A 19538-nucleotide genomic window follows, 5' to 3' on the forward strand; every position below is an offset into this window, starting at 1 on the left:
TCAAAGGCAGTTTTTCTTTTTTTCTCAGTTTCTCCCTTTCTCCGGCAATAAAAGGAAAGGGAAGAGGAACTTCCCTCTGAAGTCTTGGTGGTTTCTTGTTAAGTACATGTATAAATACAGCATGTTGAAAGCACATTCTTAATAAAATTATTAATAACTCAGAGTCAGGATGGGAGGAGCCGTCTAGTGGATCACAGGGCTTGACAGTGTGTTCCCCATTTCTATGGTGAGAGGCGGGTTTGCAGAGCAGCCTTTGTGACCAACTCGTGTTGTGCAACACAAGCTCTGCCTTTTCCATGGGTGCCCAGGTACCTGAGCTCTACACGCCCCTTGATGTTGCAGACAGGACCCCCTGAAGGTTAAAAATTTCTCTAAAACACAACTCAAAACAATAAAACACAGCTGTGTGCGTACACACACACAATAACTAGAATTTATAGACTGTCACTAGATTTCATAGGCTCTCACTAGCATTCATAAGCTGTCTCTGCCTGAGTGATGTGAGCAGTTCCAGATGCTGAAAGTGGGGATCCCTGTTGAGATGAAAACCAAAAAGAACCAGAACCCAATACATTAAAGAAGCCACTAGGGGAAAACCACCCTCATGGAAAAGCAAAAATGCTGTTGAGGACTGTGAGGACACTCAAGGTTAATTAAGTTACTCTGAAAAACATGATTTAGGTCAAAGAATCACGTTGGGCAGAGAGGGTTTATCAACAGATACCGAATGGAGTGGAGGTGAGTGAGCAGAAACCTGAATGGAGTGAATGAGCAAATACCTGGATGGAGTGGAGGTGAGTGAAGTGAGCAGAAACCTGAATGAGTGGATGTGAGTGGAGTACATGAGCAGAAACCTGAATAGAGTGGAGGTGAGTGGAGTGAGCAGAAACGTGAATAGAGTGGAGGTGAGTGGAGTGAATGAGCAGATACCTGGATGGAGTGGAGATTAGAGCAGGTGACCCAGTTAAGTCACCTTCACTGTAGGTTATAGTTCTGAATTTCAGGCTAGAAAGGATCTGTGCAAAAGTAAGTGACAGAAAAAATAGCCTATGAAAACTTGCCCGGGTCACAACCATCTTGTTTCACAAACCAAGGCCCTGGGGCAGCAGGAGTCCACTGCTCCCCCATCTTAAGTGTGACCTAAACACTGGGCCTGACCAGGGCAGAGAAGAGGCCTCTGCCTCTAACATCTAAGCATAGTCAAGATTATCTTTAAAAATTTTTTTAAATATGTTTTTATTGATTTCATAGAGGAAGGGAGAGGGAGATAGAAACATCAATGATGAGAGAGAATCATTGATTGGCTGCCCCCTGCACGCCCCCTACTGGGGATCGAGCCAGCAACCCAGGCATGTGCTCTTGACCAGAATGGAACTCAGGACCCTTCAGTTCGCAGGCCGACTCTCTAGCCACTGAGTCAAACTGGTTAGGGTGTCAATACTATTTTAACAGACGTTTGACACCTGGGAGGTCTTAGAGGTACTTGTGCCACACCTAGGCAAGCCTGCTGAGTCAGAATAAACATTTAAGCCACAAACTAATCAATGTCATGTCATCTCACCCATCAGGGGCTGCTACCAAAATAGCCCAACACAGCTCTTGGCATGCCCAGGAGCTTCCAGGCACTGGAAGCAGTAACTTGGAACATATGGCAAGCCGGTAGTCTGGGGCCCATGCACACCTGCCTGCAGTTCAAGCCAAACCTGTACTTGAAGTAAAAAGTTAAACCCCAGCATCCCCCACCCCCCAACTGAATTTAAACAAGGACAATGTAGGAAGTCAACTTAAATTGCAGCAACACACAGCTCCCGTTTCTGAACTTCTTGCTTTCATGGATGACTGACTTTACTCCCATGGAGAAATTAGTTCACATTTCCTAGTGCCTGCTGCACTTCCCCCAGTGAAAAATAGCCTCTAAAATAAAATCAGCATCTGTGCTGGAGGAGCAGGCTCCAAACCTGCTTCATGGCCCTCCCAGGCAGGAACTCGCACCGCCCATGCCTTAGCTAAGGAAGGATGCTCTGAACACAAAGTTAAATGTGGCTACACTACCTTTTATTAACAAAAGTGTGTAACTGTTGGTAAATGTCACCATGGAGAACACAAACCATGGGTAAGACACACCAAGAGAGATATGCCAGCTGGGAGACTGAAGCACGTGACCAGAGGCTACAGTCAGGATGGCAGCAGGACTGCCAAGACTGCTGTCCAGGCACCGAGATTGTGGTCAAAGGCATCGCCGCAGCGCTGGAATTAAGGCAAAAACATGTCCTCTCGCTAAAGAGTGTCCTCTGTGCTCAACATGTAACAACACGATTACACAGGTACTCCGTTTAAAACAACAAATAGACAAGTTCACAAAACAGTTCTGGACACTTAAACTCTAGGTTTTCTTTTTGGCAGCACCAGACTAAACTCGGTGGCTCTGCAGCATTTTCGACTTCTGGTGCGTTACAGTCTTCTGAGAAAGGCCCAGTACTTCAGAACGCCCGGTGTGGCTGTGGAGAAAGAATAGCGCTGGCAACAAATAGTAAGACAACATTTCAAGACCTATAGGAATATATTTTGAAGCTCATAAGTGTACATATGTTTAAGCATTCAATCTGATATCTTCAATACTTTCTAGTTAACATATTTACATTTCTTTTTGGTTTAAGGGAAAATGTACTTCATAGGCAAACTGTTTCATTTGTATGTGGGAAGTCCATGGCCACGTTTCTTATTGAATACCTGTGGCTTGTACACCTGTAGAGTTGGGAGATATCACTGTCCTGATCCCCCAAGAGCTCACCTGCGACACACCCTCTAAAGCGCGGAAAACCTCTTACTCAGGCTCCTTGTATGGCAGCATCAGAGAAAGAGAGTGCAGCACCTCGTTAGGGAGAAGCCAGGGATGGGTTTCCATTCCATGGCTCTGCGCGCTGAAGCATTGGAGCTGGTACAAAGGCTGGGGCACAGAAACATTTGCAGCACGCCAGCATGCCTGCTGGCCCACGCTGCAGCTGTAGGTGCTCTGCTGCCCGCTGGCTGTGGCCTGAATGTGGAATTTTATCCACCAGAAAGCATTACTGGAGCCCAAATCAGAAACTTTAAATAGCTCAGTGACACTGATGCTTTTCCCTTTGGCTTCAGAAAAACAATCACGACCAAACATCTTCAACTACGAGGCAGAGTTGATTGGAACCACGAAAAACACCTTTTCAAAAAACATTTAATGAGGTAGCTGAGATCAAAGATCAAATCCACAGCATACACAAAGGTGCTCAATAAGTGCACATTTAAAAATGTATTTTTAAATGCAAACTGCTACAATGCCTAATAAATGTTCTTTCTTCCCAATACCTAAAGGTGCGAGCAAGCCTTTGGAAGAGCCCCTTGCAAAGGGAGACAGCAAGTGGTTGGGAGAGAGTGAAGCTGGAGGGGAAGAGAAAGGCAGGGCATTCTGAGCACACAGCTTTGGCTGAATTGGTAGTGCTCCCCATGAAACTAAAATGCAGTGGGTGCCAGAGAGAACAAATACCACGCAGAACCTGAGGACATGATGGGCTGTGAGGGGACCTGACTTGAGGCAGCAGGAAGTCCAGGCCTGGGGCACTGCCAGTAAGTCTAGGCAATGGTCAGAACACTGACCGCCACCACCTTCCAAGGCCCCTGAAGCCATATCAGAGGGAGTCTGGCCACCTGCTGCCCTGCATGGCCACCTGCGCTCTGGGGGCGGCTGCCTTCAGCCACTGCCCCGAGTTCTCAGTGCGTGCTCACAGACAAGGACTGCTTCTGGCTGCGCAGCACTGCAGGTGCTGACAGGAAAGCCCTCACTTGGAGCACTGGACAAAAGGAAAGGGGGTGGTAGCAGCTGGCAGTGTGGACTGAGAGTGCTCGACACTGTTCACACACTCACACATGCAGACACAGACACACACACACACGCACACTGACCCTCACAGAGGCAAGTGACAGTGTGGGCAGCAAGCAGTCTCCAGACAGTGCACAAGTTTTGGGAAGACAGAGTGGAAGGGCCTGAGGCAGGGCCGGGGAGGTCCTGGTTAGGAGCCTGGATCCACCTTCTTCGCCACCCTCCCCTCCTGTCCTCCGAGGCGAGGTGGCACCCAGCACACCAGGGCGCCTGGCGGAAAGGCAGGCACCAGGTTGCAGTGTTAGGTCTCTGTAGGGTAGTTGCTGTAGGCCAGAGGAGGCAGGGCCTGAAAGCTGCTCTCTCTCCAGGCGCCAGGTGGGGCCTCCGTGCGCCCCTGCTCTTTATATTTACCCAGAATGTTCCTGGCTTCTTCTGCGTCCCTCAAAGGGCTCTCTCCATACTCCTCCTTCAGCCATTGCCGGTACTGAAGAAGTTGAAAAGAAAAGCAAACGTCACACACACACTGGCATGCATGGAAGACTTTTACATGTTACATATAAACTGGGAAATACATGGGCATGGGCAGTCACAGCTTTGTGGTTGGCCAGGCAGTGTCAAAGAAGAGAAATCACTGCTTCTTCAAGGTTTTGGCTTGAGGACATGAACATCAGCCAAACCTAGAAAACGGCACTGGACCCCCAGGGAGAGAAATGAAGCACACAGGGCCCCAGGAAGACAGTAAAGGGTGATATACTGTGGCGGCAGCTGGTGAACAAGGGACCAGGGAGGACTTCGTGTGGGGTGCAGGTGAGGTGTCCTTGGACCAGATGTCTTCTGTGGGCCTCTCCAACTTCAGTCTCCATCCTTCCAGGAGTGTGTGGAAAGACAGGCACCTTCCCAGGTTCTGCTGCGTACCTCCCGAGTCCCCGGAGCACAGTTACCTCATGGACTTCATGCTTCTCAAATTCCTGGAGCTGTCTCTGGAAGCCCAGGTTGGGGTTGGCACAGGACCTGCCTGCACGCACAGTGTGCAGGGCATCTTCCCAGCCAAAGTCAGTGACGGTCATGATGTACGCGATCACCAGAGTCACACTCCTGGAGACACCGGCCAGGCTGTGGGGCCAAGAGAACGGCCCGTGGGCAAGGAAGGTTTAGGGTCTGCAGTCTACCTTCTGATCCATTTAGAGCAAGGACTCTATGGACCCGATTTTAGAGTCTTCCTGCCTTGGACTAAGAGTGGACAGCAAGCCAATATGCTACATGGAAATCCCTCAACCAGGGACACAACCAGGCAGAGGACCTGAGAGCATACACACACGTGCTCTGAAATTCAGCCATGGTGTATGCTCTGTGGGCAGTAAGGGTTACGTGTCTCTAGCAGGCTGAGGAGGGGACCTATTGTAAATGCATATGCAAAGTAAGGTGGTCAAGGAAAGGCTGTGCTGCGTCAGACTTGGAGTGTTCTAGTAACGGTTTCTGATGGGGAAGTTTAGCACATTTCTCATTTTGAGAAAAGCCTATATTCAGATTTGCACAGCTGTATGAAATACAAATTCCTAGACTATGAGACCTACAGATAGTTAAATATAAATAATATTAACAATACAGTAATAATACTAATAAACCACTTTGATGTGATGTCTCTTCCCTTAGGCTTTATCTCAGAAATGACGAAAGCTTTTAAAAAATACATCCTCTTGAGCTGCAACCTGGAACCCTAGAGTCCAGGAGTTCAAAACTGCCCTTTAAATGGCTCCAACTGCACTCCTTAAAGTGATATATGCGCGCGTGCATGCGCACACACACTCACACACAATTTTTATTGATTTCAGAGAGGAAGGGAGAGGGAGGGAGAGATAGAAACATCAATGATGAGAGAGAATCATTGATCAGCTGCCTCCTGCACACCCACTACAGGGGATCAAGCCGGCAACCCAGGCATGTGCCCTTGACCAGAATCGAACCTGGGACCCTTCAGACCGCAGGCTGATGCTTTATCCACTGAGCCAAACCAGCTATGGCCCCAAAGTGCTTTAATGAATGCAAACAATGCTACAAAACCCACCATTTGTATTTATAACATATCTTACTCTTTTTGAAAGTAAAATAAATAAGCACACTATTTCAAGAACTTTATAAAACTGAAGAACACCCTTTTTAAGCAATCAAACTATCTATGTTCCTGCTCCCCCATGACGAGTTCCTGGCCCTTAGAACAAATGACAGTCTCATGAATGACCCCTGTGGACACTGTGCACTGGACCCCCTCTACCACCAGGGCTGCCTCCCACTTCGGCAGTGGCACACCCAGTGGCACCACTGTGTATTTCCAGAAAGCTTCACTGCAACAGGGACTCAAGCTGCTGGCCAACATCGTGCCTCATTCAAGGCAGAGAGGCAGGTACTCAGCCTGCACTCTGACACGGAGCATGGCTCCAGACGCTGGCTGCTGGCTCCCACACAGGTTAGTGATGCTGCCAGACGAAGACAGAAGAATGAGAGAATAAAGTGAGAGCCGACACTCTGGAAAAGCTCACACTGTGCCAGGCTCCGTGTGCTGTCCTTCAGCTCCACCTGTCCCAGTCCCTTCCTCTGCGGTGCGTATATACATGCATGTATCCATACGTGTACCTACATCCACACCCAGAGTACAGCCGAATCCAGGGACACAGTTGTATGTAACTGCTTAATTCTCAGTCTATTCAGATCCTTTCAAAGCCAAACACGCACAAAGCCCCAACCTAGATGGAGAGGGAGCTGCCACTCTGGTGCTACAGTGACGCAGTGCTACGCACCACACACACAATCACAGCTCTGTGGAAGGAACTGTACTCTGAAAGACCCTGAGGGCTCAGGAACGAGCCTACAGTCTGTGCCCTCCATGGAGGCTGCTCTGATGGAATGGCAGAGGTTGGCCACAAAGGCTCTGCTCTCCAAGGGCTTGATAGTCGCTACAGAAGTCCTACCTGTGAAGATGAAAATCCTAAGTTTTAGGGTTTTGAGGGAGGAAAAAAACCATTAGGAGATGAAATCATTAACTGCACACAGGGAAGCCCTGAGGATCGACCAAGCTGAACGGCTATCAGGCAAGAGGCATACATACCAGTGGACAAGACAGCCCTCTCCCCGGAGCCGGCACTCGTGAATGAATTTAATACTTTCTTTGAAATGTCTTGTCCTGAGGGGAGAAAAAGAGAGAAGTGACATTCATCTACTCAACACATGGTGAAAAGTCCACCTGAGGTTTGTTAGAAGGTCTCAGCCGTACAGCTTCCTGGCCACACTGTCAGGCAGAGCTGCCTGAGTGTCAGCGCCCATCACACGCCCTGAGACCTAGGGAGCTGAGGCCTGGGGGCTGCTCACATCTGGGCTGCTTGGAATTTCTCTACTGCCACTGACTGGTGGTCATGGTGGGTGGCTTCTGCCCAGCCCCACGGTCAGTCTGGCCCCATGATGCTCGGCAGTACACCGGCAACCCCACAGCCACTTTGGTGAGGAAGATGCCCACGTTATGCAGGCTCCCTAAGTCCAATAAGCTCGTTTACTTCTGACACTGAATAACCAGTAAGTCTTCCACACTGGCCTCCTCCTGTCCCATCTGTGAGACAGAAGAGCTGTGTGGAAATGACAACTGTAGCTCCAACGCCTACCCACTCAGCAGCTTAGTGGCTGCGTGGCCTCAGGAAAGCCCCTTGGCTCCGCTTAACCTCTTCTGTAAGTGGGAATAATGTTTTACATGCCAACATGCTCCATGGACTCTAAAGTTCTCTAGGATGATAAGCCACGACCCTTACTTCTGACCCTCAGCTTTGCTGCCATGTATCTAGTCAGAAGGGGAAATCCAGGTGTGGCGTGATGATCGCCACAGGCACTGACTGCAGATAAGTTCTGTCGTGTTAAGTGCAGGTGCCTAGCTGCTCTGGGACAGGCATACATCTTCAAAGTGACTCAGGGCATTGCAACTCTACTCTCAAAGACTGGCTTGGTATAAAGCGGGCAAGGAAAGTTTCCTGATGGAATCCTGACATCTGAGTGTTAGTGCTGAGAGTCCTCAGAGCGGGGTGTGGAGCCGTGGAACTGCGTGGAGGGGTGTAAGCATGGGGTGAGAAGACCAGGAGGAAACCAGCCCGAAGGCCAGGCGCTGCAGGCTGGTGAGGGCTCAGTGCTCACTCTCCCATTTCTCAAGCAAACCCAACAATGGGGAGCATGCAGCGAAACCCTCCGACTCTGCAGGTGGCAGAGCATGTTCAGCTGCAATGACTTTACTGGGGCAGCAGCGAGCCCCGTCTTCAGAATCCCCTCTTCTCTTCAGTTCTGGCCTGAGAAGTGAAGGGAAAGCTTATGGTGGAGACTTCTGGGAAAGTTTTCCTCCTGATGAAAGGAAAGCTATCTCTACCCCAGGCTTCCTGCCAGGGCACTGGAAGTGAGCACCCTGCCTAGAACTGTATCAGATGCCTGGGACCACAGGTGACAGGCCTCCAAGTGGAAGGGTAGCAGGATGGATAGGGGGACATCAAGGTGTTGCTGCCCAGGCCTGGTAGCACCCATTTTCAGACTTCTGGGTCAGGGAGTTAAGTAAGTAAATGTCTTTATAACTTAAAGCACTGTCAATCAGATATTCTGTTACCTACAGCCAAATACAATCTTCCTGATATCAGCAACTAATTCAACAGTTTTAAACACATGGAGCCAACTCTCCTGGCTTAGGAGTGGCTATAGGCTGCTGTCTGCAATCGGCTTCGTGGTTTACAGTGTGCCCTGTCCTCCTCTGGAGGCCACTGCACAGGGGAGACAGGACTGGGGTAGGTGGGTCTGACTGTAGATCCGAGCTGGACAGCCAGCCCAGAAGCCAGGCCCACCCCTGACTGGAGGCTAGTGCTCAAGGGTGCAGCTGGAGTGTGCACGCCTTTGTCACCAGGCCAGCCACACTGGGACGGACATCTAGGGGATCTGGAGAAGCCTCCAGGCCACAGCCTGTAGTCCGGCCTGTCCTTTGTAGGAGAGCTGCATGGGGGATAAGATAGCAGGGAAGAAGAAAGCAACCAGAAAGAGAAGAGCACACCTAGGAATAAATGACAACTGCCTTAGTGCATAAACCACAGACTGCCTGGGAGCACTGCAAAAGCATCCAGTGACACAGGAGTTAACAGTGCTCCACCAGGCAGGCAGACCTTGCTGTCTGGGGACAGGGTTGGTGCTGTGGCAATCATCAAGATCTTGCAAAGGTGACACACGAATCCTTTTGCTGAAACTTCAGAGTGGGAACACCTTATTATATCCGGTTTTTATACTTGCACGTCCCAAACTATGTGCACAATGGAACCTAGGTCTTAAGCACTGTGGAGTGTACCTGGGTTCAAGAGCAGCCTTGTCACATCTCAGAATAAGAGGTGGGGGTATGGGTGTGGTCAGGAGTGCAAATCCAAGCTTGCCAGGGCCTAGAGACAGTGTGTAAAGGAACTGAGGGGCTGAGGACGGGCCCTCACTCTGCCCCCACCAGACCCTTACTCCTCCAACTCTGACTGCATCCAGTGCAAGTGCAGAGGAGCCTATGAGGGCTCCTGTGCACCCTGCAGAGCCCAGGGCGCCTGGCCCAGGGGGCGCAACGATGCCAACAAAGTGCCTGCTCAGAGCCCTGCCAGGAAACTTGACTCATGACACTTTAGGCACGAGGCCAAGCCAAGCAGGCATTCCTAGAAATGCCTTTTCCAAGAAAAGCCAGGAGGCAGGCGTGCTCACTACTGCTTTGGTGTGTAGGGAGTGGGGGGTTATTTCCAGGGAAGCTAATGACATAAGCCCAAGCCCTGGCCATTAAACGCCCTCCTCCACAGTGGGAAATACCCAGGAGTCTGGTCCTGATATTGCTCCACCCTCTGACTGAAGCAGAAGCATAGCCTGAGGCAACATCGCACCACAAGCTGCTTCCATAAACACAGGTTCCCTATTCCTGCTCCTCATTGTGTATTTGCTTCCACACAAAGAACTTGGGAGACATTCTGCACTAAGCAAGCCAGCCCGCTGACTCAGAAGCAAAGCACGGCCTGCACGTGTTCCAATAATGCCCGCTGTCGACACCCAGAGGGAACACCTGTGCCACATATTCTACACTCACCCAATAATGCTGCTGCTGCTGGTGATCACCCAGAGGGAACCCACTGGGCAGGCAAAGGGCACTTCAGCCGAGATACCCTTCATGGGGCTCAGCAAACAGCCCCACAGCTGTATTGCCCAGGTGCCCTTCCTCTTCTTCCTCCTCAGTCTGTGCTGGCCTCCTTGTGGACCAGCACATCCCCAACCCCTCCTTCTCCAACCAGAGACCAGAACCGGGGCCAGCCATGCTTTCCTGACCTCCAGAGAGCTCCCAGAAAGGATGGTGAGTGGGTCTAGCCAAGCCACACCATATGGTGTTCATCTTCGTACTCCAAGACTACAAGTCTTGGTCGCTGTGATGCCCCTGTGGGCATGAGGAGTCCTGTCCTGTGAGGACTCTGCCTGCGTGAGCTGAAGCCCAGAGATGGCCCCGCACCTTGATGGCAGCTGGGCTTACTCACAGCAGCCGTACAGACAGCAAAGACACAAGAGCCAGGGAGCTTCTCCTTCCCCTCAACAGAGTATGAACATGTGTGTGCACCCTTAGATTATTTTTCCTCAAAAAGGAATGCTTTAAAAAACCATAGCAAATGGGAGAAGTGTTCTATCTGGCCCCAGCTCTGGAGGGTGAGCAAACGTCAGTCCAGGCCCCCCAGGCCCTGTCTGGGCCCTCCCTCTGGGGCACAGGCCGTGAAGCTCTCACCCCCACCAGAAGCAGCAGCAAGGAACATTCTGCACCCACAAAGGCACTGGCAGTACTTTTCTATCACTGCATAGCATAAACACATAAAGCCAATTCACATTTATATCAGCGATTCCCCAACTTCTATATTTCCTGTACTGTCAACATTTAAAAAAAAAAAATGGGGCAATGTATATACCATATTTTTCTTTCCTTTCAAAATTATTTTTATTATATGTTTCAGCTGTACATTACAATTTGACATCTGTATGCACTACAAAGTGATCACTCCCAAATAGTCTAGATACCATCCATGACCATATAATTGATCTCCTTTATCCCTTTCACCTATTCCCAATTGGTAACCACAGATCTGTTCTCTGTATCTATGAGTTAGTTTTAGATTTTTGTTTATTTGTTCATTTTGTTTATATGTTTGTTTTCTAGATTCCAACTCATGTGGTATTTGTCTTTCTGTCTGACTTATTTCACTCAGCACAATACCCTCTAGGTCCAGTCATGTTGTTGCAGATGACAAGATTTCATTCTTTTTTAAGGCTGAGTCATATTCCATTGTGTATAAATGCCACATTTTCTTTATCCACTCATTTACTGATGGACACTTGGGTTGCTTCCGTATCTTGGCTATTACAAATAATGTTGCAATAAACATAGGGGTACATATATATCTTTTCAAATTAGTGTTTTCATATTCTTTGGACAAATACCCAGAAGTAGAATTGCTGGGCCATAAGGTAGTTCTAGTCTTAATTTTTTTAGGAACCTCTATACTGTTTTCCATAATGGTTGTACCAATGTACAATTCCACCAATAGTGTACAAGGGTTCCCTTTCCTCCACAACCTCCCCAGCATTTCTTATTTAATTTATTTTTGCTAATAGCTATTCTTTGTGGTTTTGATTTGCATTTCCCTAATAATTAGCAATGTTGAATATCCTATATAATAAAAGGCTAATATGCAAATTGTTCCCTCTACTGGAACTTTGACTAGGAGTTTGACCAGGGGCCGGCCCACCAACTGCCCGCAGCCCCTCCCCCTGGCTGGACCCCACCCAAATTCAGGCACTGAGCCTCTAGTCTTTTCATATGTCTTTTGGCCATTTGTATGTCCTCTTTGGAAAGATGTCTATTCAGATCTTGTGCCCATTGTTTAATCAGGTTGGTTGTACCTTACTTTTCGTTCTGGCAGATAAGGTTATTTTATTTTTATATTATTATTGTTTTTAAATATATTCTTACTGATTTCATAGAGGAAGGGAGAGGGAGAGAGAGATAGAAACATTAATAATGAAAGAGAATCATTGATCATTTGCCTCCTCCATGCCCCACACTGGGGATTGAGCCTGCAACCTGGGCATGTGCCCTGGTGGGGAATCGAACCATGATCTCCTGGTTCTTAGGTTGACACTCAACCAATTGAGCCACACCGGCTGGGCAGATAAAAGCAATCTAAAAAAACCAAAAGACCCAAGAAAAAAACAAAAAACCTCTTTACCATCTAATACAAAATAATTTCACAAAGAATAGTTCAATACTAAAAACACTAGGAAGGCATAGTCTAAGACTAAAAAATAGTTCAAGTTAAAGCCTTATGAAAAATGCAATACACACTTTCCATGTATTTCTCTTTCCTATAGACTGCAAAGTCCTTAGGAGCCGTGTGTGAAAGTTCTCATGTTTGTATGCATCTGTTTGCAAGGGCCACCAAGGGCCACTTAGCTCTTATCTTGCAAAATTGTTTTTTAAATAATGAAAATAAAGAAAAATGTAAATAAGGAGAGAGTACAGAGGACATCAGCTACACTAAATAAAAATACACAAAAAGACAGGGAGGTAGAATGAGGCAAGAAAGTTTTATTGAATTTTTAAATATCAACTCTCTATACTTTAATGCCTCTTCTCCTCAGGAGAACCTCAAGCAGTTTAGAGATCTGTTTGATTCCTCAACCCTGGGACGTCATGAAGGCTTTATGGTAATGAGACAATGCTGCTGACTACCCAGCACAGACCAAGCTCCCTGCATTTGACCAAAGGAGAAGATGAAAAATAAGAATTATTCCCTTAACTAGTGACCCGATGCACAAAATTCGTGCACGGGGGGAGGAGGGTGTCCCTCAGCCCGGTCTGCACCCTCTCCAATCTGGAACCCCTCGAAGGATGTCCTACCGCCGGTTTATAGGAATCGGGCTTAAGCCAGCAGTCAGACATCCCTCTCGCAATCTGGGATTGCTGGCTCCTAACCGCTCACCTGCCTACCTGCCTGAATGCCCCTAACCACTCTGCCTGCCAGCCTGCTCACCCCCAACTGCCCCCCTGCTAGCCAGATCACCCCTAACTGCCTCCCTGCTGGCCTGATCACCCCCAACTGACCCCCACTGACGGCCTGATTGCCCCCAACTGGCCCCCCTGCTGGTCTGCTTGCCCCCAACTGCCCCCGCCTCACCAGCCTGATCACCCCCAATGGCACCCCCCACCGGCCTGATCACCCACAACTGCCATCCCATCCTGGCCTGATCACCCACAACTACCCTCCCCTCTTGGCCTCTAACCACCTATACCTCGGCCCCGCCACCATGGCTTTGTCCAGAAGAACATCCAAAAGGTCTCCTGGAAGGTCTCCCAGTCTAATTAGCATATTGCCCTTTTATTAGTATAGGTAGAGATCTGGTGCATGGGTGGGGGCTGGCTGGTTTGCCCTGAAGGGTGTTCCAGATAAGGGTGGGGGTTCCCTTGGGGCATGGGGCAGTCTGGGCGAGGGGCCTGTGGTGGTTTGCAGGCTGCCCTCGCCCCCATGGGGTGAGGGTCCCTACTGGGGGAACATGGCCAGCCTGGGTAAGGGGCTGAGGGCTGTTTTTAAGCTGGCCACACCCCCTTCAGGGTGAGGGTTCCCGCTGGGGTGCCTGGCCAGCCTGGGTGAGGGGCTGATGGCTGTTTGCAGGCTGGCCATCCCCCCCAGCGGGGACCCTCACCCCATGGGGGTATGGCCAGCCTGGGTGAGGGGCTGAGGGCCGTTTTCAGGCTGGCCACACCCCCTTCAGGCTGGGGGTCCCCACTGGGGTGCCTGGCCAGCCTGGGTGAGGGGCTTATGGCTGCTTGCAGGCTGGTCAAGCCCCCCAGCAGGGACCCTCATTCCATGGGGGCGTGGCCAGCCTTGGTGAGGAGGTGAGGGCTGTTTTCAGGCTGGCCATACCCCCCAGTGGGGACCCTCACTCCATGGGGGTGTGGCCAGCCTGGGTAAGGGGCTGAGGGCCGTTTTCAGGCTGGCCATGCCCCCCAGAGACCTAGGCCCCCAGCCCTTCCTTGAGCGGAGGCCAGGGCGGGCGGGAAGCTTGGCTTCCTCCATTGCCAGGGGCAACCCAAGCCTCCTGCTCACTCCAGCTCCATGGCCGCTGCCATCTTTGTTGGGTTAGGGTTGCATACTCACTCCTGATTGGCTGGTGGGTGTAGCAGAGGGATGGTCAATTTGCATGTTTCTCTTTTATTAATGTAGATGATGTCTACATATAAAATGCCAACTTAATAAACATTAAAATAAGAATGAACAAAATAAGCTGCTATACATCTAACTATTCACTTTCAAAGTACATTAACACTCCTTATTTAAATACACAGAAAACAAAATCTTATTTTTGCAGATGCTTAGTGTTCATAAACACTTTTACTTATCTCACCTAATACTATAAAAATTGTGTGAGATAGTTATTTTACAGTGAGAGAAGTAAGGTTAAAACAGCTTCCCTAGGAAAGCACAGAGAGAAAGCAAAAGCAAGTATTTCCAAAACCTTAATTCACCAACCCATCTCCATCAGCCGCTTGGAGAACATGCAGCTGTGCATTTGATACAAACTCCAGGATGTCCCTAATTGTGACAAGTCAAGCAAAGCGGGCAGCCTGGGTCTGGGGGTGTTATCGCTACTATGAGAATCTGAATTTTCATGTGCCTTGACTTTGCAAGGCAAGGTAGTTGGGGAAACAGAGCTAAAATCTTAATGTGCTAATATTATCTTAAACCAGGTTTCTGCGTATCAAGTTCCTGGAAGATAAGATGGGGAGTCTGTGAGTATTGAGGCCAAGGTAGAGAATTGACCTTTCTGGGCAGCAGATTTGCAGCAACTGAATGCCAAGTGACAGCAATGTTTCAAAAGATAAAAACTAGCAGAAGAATTCCTGTGGGTATAAAAATCTGTGGGTAAAGATTTAGGATATAAAACCTTAAATTATATCCAAAGTTGGAAATAATTTTAAAAATATAAGTTTAAAACAATAAGCAATACAGTTTTCTAGAATTTATTTTGTCATTAAATATAGGGACTCTCACCCTGGCTGGTGTGGCTCAGTTGGTTGAGCATTGTTCCATGCACCCAGAGTCACCAATTCAATTCCTGGTGAGGGCACCAGGTTCGATCCCCAGTCGGGTCATGTACAAGAGGCAGCCAAAGAATGTTTCTCTCTCACACTGATGATTCTTTCTCTCTCTCCCTCCTCTCTCCCTTTCCCTTTCTCTAAAATCAATTAAAGTATTTTAAAACCTTACTAGTCTTTGTCATTAGGCATTATTATTATTATTACCATATCCTCTATAGAAAGGAAAAAATATATAGGAACTCTCAGGCATCATAAATTACAAGTGGCTGGACTAAAGAACTACCACTTATAATTGGGTTACCCAGCAACACGATCCCTCTCTCTTTTGTTTGCAAGAGCATTAAGATTATTTGTCTTCTGACCACCCACAATGGTTGATCATACAGAAATGAAGGTTCATTCTAGCCTTCAAATGTTCCTAATATTTACAGGCTATACAAAATGAGATAGGTCAAATAGACAGAGTCAAATGTTCTGCCTACAATAGTAAGTTAGTAGTCTGCTTATATTCTGAAAGTATGCTTCCGTTTAAAACAGCGGTCGCCAACTGGTGGTCCGAGGACCACTGGTTGTCTGTGAGGTCCAAAAGTTTGGCGACCACTGGTTTAGAAGACATGCGATGCTTTCCAATAAAACATTTGTAACAGGTAAAGAGAAAAGCTATTTCATAGGCTGTCTTAACATACAAAGCATGCTCAAAGTTCTATTGAAATTAGATCAAGAAAAACTTATAGAATCATGCCCAAAACATTATTATGCATAAGTGTTGCTATTACAAAGGATTTCAAAATAAGTTTCCCTAAAGACCCACACAAATGCCTGTGTGCTTAACTCCCAGCAGCGGAGTGCCAGTTTTTCTGCCTTTTGGTGAACTATGGTCTGGCCTTAGTTTTTCAATTGAAACAGAGGTTGTGCTCTGGTAAGACTTCACTCCAATAGCAGCAATGTGCATTCTCTCACCAGTGGTTGGCAAACTCATTAGTCAACAGAGCCAAATATCAACAGTACAATGATTGAAATTTCTTTTGAGAGCCAAATTTTTTAAACTTAAACTTCTTCTAACGCCACTTCTTCAAAATAGACTCGCCCAGGCCATGGTATTTTGTGGAAGAGCCACACTCAAGGGGCCAAAGAGCTGCATGTGGCTCACGAGCTGCAGTTTGCCGACCACGGCTCTACACAGTTCTATCATTAGCCCCAAACATGGATGCTGCAATAACTCCCAACTGCAAACTCCTCTCCCACACTACGCTTTCTTCCAAATACAAGGAGAGGGTTAAAGAGGCAAACCACACATATTGTAACAACATCGTGTACATATTTGGCACAGACAAGACCTAATTCAAATCTTATGGGTTAGTCCTCTGGCTCCACAGTGATGGTGACTGGGCTAATTTTGCCAGAAGCAGCTGCTGCCCGCTCCTATCACCTGACCTTTCCACAAGCACACCTTCCAAGGAAACGAAGCAGGCCACCGGAACACCGAAACTTATTTTCAACCACCTTTTCTGTAATTCCCAAGACACAGTAATATCCTCTTATTTTCAAAAGTTCTTAGAGTTCATAGAAAACACTTTCATATATATGATCTCACCTCCAAAAATCCTAAAGGCAGGCCTTTTTCAGATGAAAGAACTGATTTGCCCAAGGTACCTGAAACTTGTTTTAAAGTTGAGACCTCTAATTTTGGTCTACTGCTTACTTGTCCACATAGCACAGGACATTCACTACTCCACCTTCACGTGGAAAGTCAGAGTCCAGTCCTGGCAAGCCCAGCAATTGACTCCTAGCTGTGCTGAGAACCCTGAGGGGCATCGCAAAGTACACGTGATCATATGTCCTAACAGCAAATGCCCAGATGTGCTACAGTTTGATTCTTCCAAAGAGTCAGAGAGCCAATTAGGTATTGACAAATTCAACAGCATGTCAGAACCTCAGTTTGAGATAAGAGCAAAGCAACCATTCTAAAAATAGCCCACCAAAATACAGGCAGAAGATTGCTGTGGGCTCAGAGAAAGGCAGTGGCTCACTTCCTTCCTCACATACCATGCCCTCCCAACCACTTCTGTTTCTTGGCACGACTCGTAACCAAGGAAGTTCTCTAAAGCATCTTCCCCTCCCTCCAGACCTAAGCTACTACTGTTTTCCTAGTGGTCTTTGTAAAATCCTTCCTCCACCAATCTTAAAGATTGACTTTTCCTGGGAAATATGGAGTCACTTTGAAAACATAAGCCCTGGGTAGAATGTATTTGCCCCCACTTCCAATCTTCCCCTGCCCTTTCCTGATCTAACCCTATACCACCTGTGCCCTGACCTATCCCCCTCATCCTTCCCCACATCAATCCATCTGTGTCAGCTCCATTTTTTTTCTCAAACAGGTAGATTGCACAAAAATATTGCATAGCCTGTGATTTCTCTGCAGCAGTGAAAAATCAAGGTTGGTTAGTATTCCACTTTGATAGCTTTTATAGAGGCTAGATACTTGGGATCCTACACGTAAGATTCTGCAGTCTGTACTTCTGATATGTAGGATTTGCAGGCAATAGAATGTGAGAATCACAAGGGATGTGTCCCAACAAGCCTATGGAATCCCAAATTCACAAACACTACCACAGCTTTTAACTTTCCTGATGAAAAGAAGTAATATGTAATTCTAGGAGGGTTATTGTATCTGACCTCCAATAACAGCAGAAGGCCAGCCTGAGAGGCAGAGGTTGGGGTTTGTGACTGTGACTGCACTGAATGGTTAAGTACTTTACTTCGGCCCCCAGCCTCTCAGCCTGCAAGGTTCAAATCCATGTTTCATAAAACTTTACTCCATGTCATGGCCTTTCTGGATCACTTCTGGAAACTAAAGAGTGTGAACGTTAGAGCCATAACTGCATTGGGTCTCCAGAGACCTGTCCTCCATTCTACCAAAGCCTACTCCTACGGGTCTCCATGTGATTGCTGTTATCTGGAAAAGATAGCAAAGACACATTTCTCTTTATAGAGACAAACTGTGTCAAAGATGTATTCAACTGTGAAGAAACAGAGGGCTGGACTTTCCTAAACCAGGAAGATCTGTTCACTGGACGCAAACAGATTTACAAATACACTGTGCCACAGAGTGGCCACTAACCACATGTGGCCGTGGAGTACTTGACATAAACCTGGTCCGAATTGAGATGTGCTGTCAGCGTAAAGAAAGCCTGCTTGATTTTGAAGACTTAGTATAAAAAGAAGGATAGAAAATATCTCATTTAAAAATACTTAGCACATGGTTGAAATGGAAGTATTTTAGATATACTATTGTAAATAAAACATTACTAAAATTCTTGTCACCGATTTCTTTTTACTTTTTTAATATGCCTCCCAGCAAATTCAAAATTACAAGTGTGACTGCATTGTGCTTACAGTCTATTTCTATTGGATGCGCTCTTTACAGAAAACCCACAGCTTCTGGAAGGGTTTGCTGCTAGAGAAAGGATGAGCATGCTAATGGTCTGATATGAGGTCCTCTTTTTAAAAACCAGACTCTTCTTACAGACTGCCCATCAGTTACTGTACAGACCACCAGCAAACGAAGCACGCCTCTGGCTCCAGGCTGCCCCACTGGGCAGCTCACACCTGCGTGGGCCTCACCTCCTCTCTGGTGAGGCAGCAGCTGTGCACAGCAGCTAGGCTCCCGTGGCCCCAAGACTCTACTCTCCTTTCCTTATTTGACGTTGCAGTCCTTTAGTCATTTTTAATATCCCCAAATAATACAGAAAAAAAACAGCGACTTACAGGTTTTGAGATGGTGAATCCGCTGCTGGAATGCACAGGTATTTAACCCCCTGCAGAATGATAAAAAATAAATTTAAAATATGATACCCAGTATAGAAAAATATTTGAAGGAACTATTTACTAAGGTCAAAAAAAATAAAAAGGAGAAGTTTTTCACTCATCTTTTGTTGCCAAGGAACTGGGAAAAACTCTTTAATTAAGGTTCCTGATTATTTTCCATGATGACTGTATGTACAAATGTTCATGCTCTGGTCTGGAAACAGCTTGTAGACAGGGGGACATCAAAAAGTGAAACAACTGAGTACTTCCCAGTAAGTGGTACAAATTCCAGAGCCTCACCTCAGATGCTTGTTTACATGTTCCACATTTTTATCAATTTTATTTAGGATCCATTGGTAGTAAAAACCTTAACATGATATCTAAAAATTGTAACATTATGGTATAGTTTCTTTATCAAATATAGTATGAGGGTATTTCAATTTCACTGATGTACCTACCTGATAGGAGTTTCTACACATGGGAAATAATGTGATTTATTATGTCTCCTTTCCTGAAAAGCAATTATTATTTACTAAACTAATAGGTTTTTAAAAAGAATAAACAGTTTGAAAAAAAACTTCATATAAAAATTTATTAAAACTCTATAAAAATTTTTATGTAAATTCATGCTGCATAAATATCAGGTTAAATTTTGGTTTTATTAAATTTTAATTGTTTCTTCTTCAGAGGGACTTAAAGTATAGTTTAAAAGGTCTTCAG

General features: G+C 46.9%; 1 protein-coding gene across 3 annotated transcripts in view; it reads right to left on the reverse strand.

Annotated features, from left to right (window-relative positions):
- Positions 1 to 1226: 1226 nt before the first annotated feature.
- DUSP22 (dual specificity phosphatase 22) overlaps positions 1227 to 19538 on the reverse strand; it is a 63281-nt gene continuing 44969 nt past the window's right edge. Inside the window, exons 4-8 of one of the 3 annotated variants that reach the window (XM_080654070.1) lie at positions 18780 to 18829; positions 6957 to 7031; positions 4795 to 4966; positions 4265 to 4337; positions 1227 to 2498 (exon numbers count right to left, since the gene is read on the reverse strand). In XM_080654070.1, coding sequence (XP_080510196.1) covers positions 2452 to 2498; positions 4265 to 4337; positions 4795 to 4966; positions 6957 to 7031; positions 18780 to 18829 — 417 coding nt within the window. In that variant the 3' untranslated portion in view covers positions 1227 to 2451. Of the gene's footprint in view, positions 2518 to 3193; positions 4338 to 4794; positions 4967 to 6956; positions 7032 to 18779; positions 18830 to 19538 lie in introns of those variants that run through there. The other 2 variants (XM_080654069.1, XM_080654068.1) reach the window with 2 other exon arrangements.

This window comes from Plecotus auritus, assembly GCF_963455305.1.
Source record: "Plecotus auritus genome assembly, chromosome: 2".
In the NCBI taxonomy this organism is placed as follows: domain Eukaryota; kingdom Metazoa; phylum Chordata; class Mammalia; order Chiroptera; family Vespertilionidae; genus Plecotus; species Plecotus auritus.